Here is a 5,013-nt window from a genome sequence, read left to right on the forward strand (position 1 = left end):
GGAGGGGAGAAGGGAGGGAAGGAGGGAAGAAGGAAGGAAGGAGGAGGGAAAGGGGAAGGAAGGAAGGGAGGGAGGGAAGAAAGAAGGGTGGGAGGGAGAGGGGGAGGAAGAAAGGAAGGAAGGGAGGGAGGGAGAAGGGAAGGAAGGAAAGGAGAAGGAAGGAAGGAGGAGGAAGGGATGATTCAATCTTAGAAATTAAACTATTAGAGTAGCTTTTCTATCCTACATGAACTCACTTGATTGTGGTCAATTTGTAATTTTAAAAACTGCTATTTTTAGAAACTTGAATGTCTTTGCATCTGTTTTCTTAATCCAGTGTATAATAAAATTGAGTCAAAAGGGACAGGATCAGGAAGCCAAGTTTCTTGATTTATAAAATGGACTGAACTTGCTAAGATTACTACTCCAAAATGCCATTGTTATATTATTAAAACCCGATGACTTTCACTTACAGCACCTGTCATAGATGTGCAGTACAATGCATGGTTATTAACAGTACAACTCTTTAGTTGTAAATTTATAGAAAGCGATGTGCCCTTTCTATAAGTGATATGTATATTTCTCTTATTTATGAGCATTTTCACGTGATTAACATAGACTACTATTGGACCCAAATAATTCAAAATCAATATTTGTAGACATCAGTTTACCAGTGATGAAATGAGAACTTACGTTGAATCCTGACTCTCCTACCGCTTACTTCTCTGGTTCTATTAGTTCACTGAGTCTCTTGCTTTCTTAAAGTTTCTTCGTCTGTAACAAAGAGTTCACAATGATATGTACTTCACGTGCCTGCTGTGAGGATTCCATAGCAATGTGCATAAGCAGCACTGAGAGAATTTCTGGAACTTCCAATATGCAGATAGGGACAGCAACTAGTGGTAACAATCATGCAATTTAGTAGTTAAAAAACACAGTGATGTAAAATATAAAATTTGAAGGGACAAATTATTTGATAAATTGGAAGCAATAACTATTTTGGATATCAAATAGCATCAACTATAAAGGAACCTGGAGAGTATATAGAAATGAGGAAACAGGTGTAAACACACACACATGGGCTGTCATGGCTCCTACTCAGGTGGGATATTCATTTATTTTTGAACTTTCTTTTGTAAATGAATAAGTCAGTCTCATATTGTAGTTTTATAAGAATATATTCTTTCCTACTTTTTTTTAACATAAAATTTTTTAGGAGTTTACAGTTAAAAATGAGATAACTCAGGGCGGTGCCTGTGGCTCAAAGGAGTAGGGTGCCAGACCCATATGCCAGAGGTGGCGGATTCAAACCCAGTCCCAGCCAAAACTGTAAAAAAAAAAAAAAAAAAAAAAAAAAAGCAAAAATGAGATAAATCATGTTTTTATGTAAACTATCAGTGTTTTATAAAATTATAACATTTTCAAAAGTGTTGATAGTAGTTCGGGTTAGCACACATATTGCTATAAACACATGACATAGTATGCAGCAGTTCTCCATCTTGCCTTTCTCAAATAAAAATAATCATTTTTAATATGAAATGTACCTTTTACATTACAAAATGCTTACATTATAAATACAGTACATTACAAAAATACTTATAACTACTCAGTGAGTAGGGCACCGGCCCCATATGCCGAGGGTGGAGGGTTCAAACCCAGCCCCAGCCAAACTGCAACAAAAAAATCGCTGGGTGTTGTGGTGGGCACCTGTAGTCCCAGCTACTCAGGAGACTGAGGCAAGAGAATTGCCTAAGCCCAAGAGCTGGAGGTTGCTGTGAGCTGTGATGCCACAGCACTCTACTGAGGGCAACAGTGAGACTCTGTCTCAAAAAAAAAATTAATAACTTATGACTGCTATTAGTTTAGAAATTAGAGGTAAACAACAACAAAAATCACCTGGATATATTTTTTCTGATTATTTGTCAGGGAAAACAATTTTAACATAACATTGTTTTTCTTTCCCAACTAATATTTGAATGTATATATGCATAGGCATGCACCCATATACTCTTAAAAAGTATCTTTGAAAAATAATTGGCTGTATTAAAGATTATTATTTTATATTAGTGTTTTAACCAGAGCAATAAGACTGTATGGGATTTGTCCCTCAGAAAGTTAATGTGTTTAAAAGCAGATTCTATATGCATTGTTTGACTTGGATTAAGTCTTCTTTAGAAGTTATAATCAGGTTGTTAAATACACCTGAAGAAATGAATATTTGTAAAGCATGTAACGGGGAATTGATTCTATTTTATTCTGGCAGAATGTCAGTAGAAACCTGAATTCTATAATAAAAAGATATACTTATTTGTATAAGTTATCATAAAGTACATATTATTTTTGTGTCAATTGAAAACGAATCGTGTTCGGAAAAGGTACATTTCAACTTTTAAAAATTGAGCAGATTTGTGCTGTGAAAGGATTAAAAATAGAATTTATTAGATGTTTCCATTTTCACTTATATCTCTAGGTAAACAGTAAATGATTTAATTTAAAATTTATATTTACCTTCTAGAAAGTACAAACCTTGCATACAAACCTTGCCAGCTACAAAAATATAAATGATTTGATTTGATTTATACAATATATAAAAGTTATATTTACTTGCATAGGCTCTGAAAGAATCACATTAAATTAAAAATAAAATGCAATATCAAGTGTTTTTGAACCTACACAGGAAGCCTTTTTTGATACTAGTCATAGCTCATATAAAGAAAGGAATTTCTAAATCATTCTCTACTTTTAAAATTGAACCTGATGTTATGGAACTTCTACTATTGTTAGTGGAACATGAGATATTTTTAGTGCCAAATAGTGTATTGCCAAATTGTTTTAGATAAAATAAATTAAGGAACTTTTTAATGCATTTTGGTATTTGTTCTTTTATCATTGCTGAAACCCTTTTGACAAAACCACAAGGGAAAAAAATCCAAATGTGTGAACACTTGCTTGTGTGTGTTTAAAAGTGTTACTGGCTGGGCTCAGTGGCTCATGCCTGTAATCCTAGCACTCTGGGGGCCCAAGTGGGTGGATTGCCCTGAGCTCAGGAGTTCAAGACCAGCCTGAGCCAGAGTGAGACCTTGTCTGTAAAAAAGAAAGCTGGGGGTTGTGGCGGGTTCCTGTAGTCCCAGCTACTTGGGAGGCTGAGGCAAAAAAAATCACTTGAGCCCAAGAGTTAGAGGTTGCTGGTTGCTGTGAGCTGTGATGCCACAGAACTCTACCAAGAGTCACAAAGTAAGACTCTATCTCAATAAAAAATAAAGAAATAAAATAAAAAAGGTACTTAAAAGTGTTACTCTTAAATATATAAAAAAATTCTGAGTTCATTTAATAATAAAAAAATGTTAAGTATCATCTTGACTCTTCTTCATGTGTGATGTCATGCAAATTTCATTCCAAGTTTTACTTTCAACCTCTCATGATGGATTTTGTAACCTTCTGTTCTTTTAAAATAAGCTTGGGATATCAAATTTTTAAATCTAAATATTAGTGAAACTTTCATAGGAAAACATTCCAAAATAAATGATTCTTCATATAGGATCTGATGCCCCATAATGAGGTCGGCTAGTGAGTAGGGAAGATGCTGTTATTATTAACACTGAGACGTCTTGGTACTAGCCTAAGACTATTACATATATTTCTGAATTAAAGAAAATAAAAGAAAAATGTTTAAAAACAAAACCAAATCCACATGTTCAATCATGTCGTTATTAGGTAATTTACAACGGAAAATCAGCATTAAGTAGACAGCCTTGAAAATCCATCTGTCCTGTCTGTGTTAGAGCAGTTTCCCTTAGTCCTTTACACACGTAGTGAGGACTTAGGAACAGATGTACTGAGTGACTGAATAAACATTTTAGAGTTCTAAGTCCATTTTCTGTTTCTATAACTGAATATCTTAGACTGGGTAACTGATAAGGAAAGTGAATTCATCTGTTGCAGTTCTGGAGGTGGAGAAGTCCAGGAGCAAGGGGCCAGCATCTGGTGAGGGTCTTTAGTGGTGGGGACTTTGTGCAGAGGCCTGAGGTGGCCCAGGTGTCACATAACAAAAGGGCTTTCATAGCAGACCCGCTCTCAAGATAGCTAACCCACTCCTGGGATAACCTGGATCTGTGAACTCATTAACCCTTCAGTCCATTGATTCTTGAATTGATTAAGCCTTTCCTGAGGGCACAGCTCTCATAACCCAATGCCCTGGTAAAGGCTGCACCTCGCGATACTATTACTGACGTTGGGGTTTAAGTTTCAACTTGAGTTTTGAAGGGGACAAACATTCAAACCATAGCATTAGTTATGGTATTTCTTCTTCAGTTGTAGAAGCTCCTAAGTAGATTAGTAATGCCAATTACTACTGTTATGCCCCCCAAATCAGTTCTCACAAGTGACGTCTAACTTCTATAATACACAGTGAGGTATATTTTGTGTGTGGGGATAAGGGCAGTCTGCTTCATATTTTATTGTTATATGAAATTTTGACTTTATGATTCTTGTTCGGTGGCAGCAAATAAAATTCAGGAAAACTTATTTATGTTTAATAGTAGCCTGAGTGCTTTTGTATATTATCATTTTTAAATATTTTATAGAGGGTTTCTCATGGAATATAAAATGTTATAAGTTTGACACATAGATCATATGTATTTATTTATTATTTCTCTCACATTTAGACTGTTCTTGTGAAGTGCCTAATAAACATTTAATGAATAAATGCATGACAGACCAAATTAATGAATAACAGATATTACTTAGTAAGGACATGTTTTGATCAGGTTATCTCAGCATGTTTGATGAGGTTATCTCCTTATCAAACATGTCATCATAACCAGTACTTGGAAGTTGTGATTATACTTGTAAGTATGATTATGTGAAAAAATAACAGCTCACTGTGCATCTAAATTTGTTTTAGAGAAACTGTTTACTGGAGATTATGGAATCTCATTTCTAAAAAAATAGAGTGTAGGTTTTAAGAAAATACTTTAAAATAAATTATACCATACATTTTAAGGTGTAGTCTACACACACACACACACACACACA

General features: G+C 34.8%; 1 protein-coding gene across 1 annotated transcript in view; it reads left to right on the forward strand.

The window, feature by feature from the left end:
* Positions 1-1,292: 1,292 nt before the first annotated feature.
* The window catches only part of ERBB4 (erb-b2 receptor tyrosine kinase 4), a gene marked incomplete at its 5' end in the record, with an annotated part of 720,994 nt that continues 717,273 nt past the window's right edge, over positions 1,293-5,013 (forward strand). Inside the window, one exon of the mRNA XM_023510372.1 lies at positions 1,293-1,308. Within this exon, the coding sequence (XP_023366140.1) occupies positions 1,293-1,308 (16 nt within the window). The remainder of the gene's footprint in view (positions 1,309-5,013) is intronic.

The sequence above is a fragment of the Otolemur garnettii genome, unplaced genomic scaffold (genome assembly GCF_000181295.1).
Source record: "Otolemur garnettii isolate 467f Iridium unplaced genomic scaffold, OtoGar3 scaffold00013, whole genome shotgun sequence".
Taxonomy (NCBI): Eukaryota; Metazoa; Chordata; class Mammalia; order Primates; family Galagidae; genus Otolemur; species Otolemur garnettii.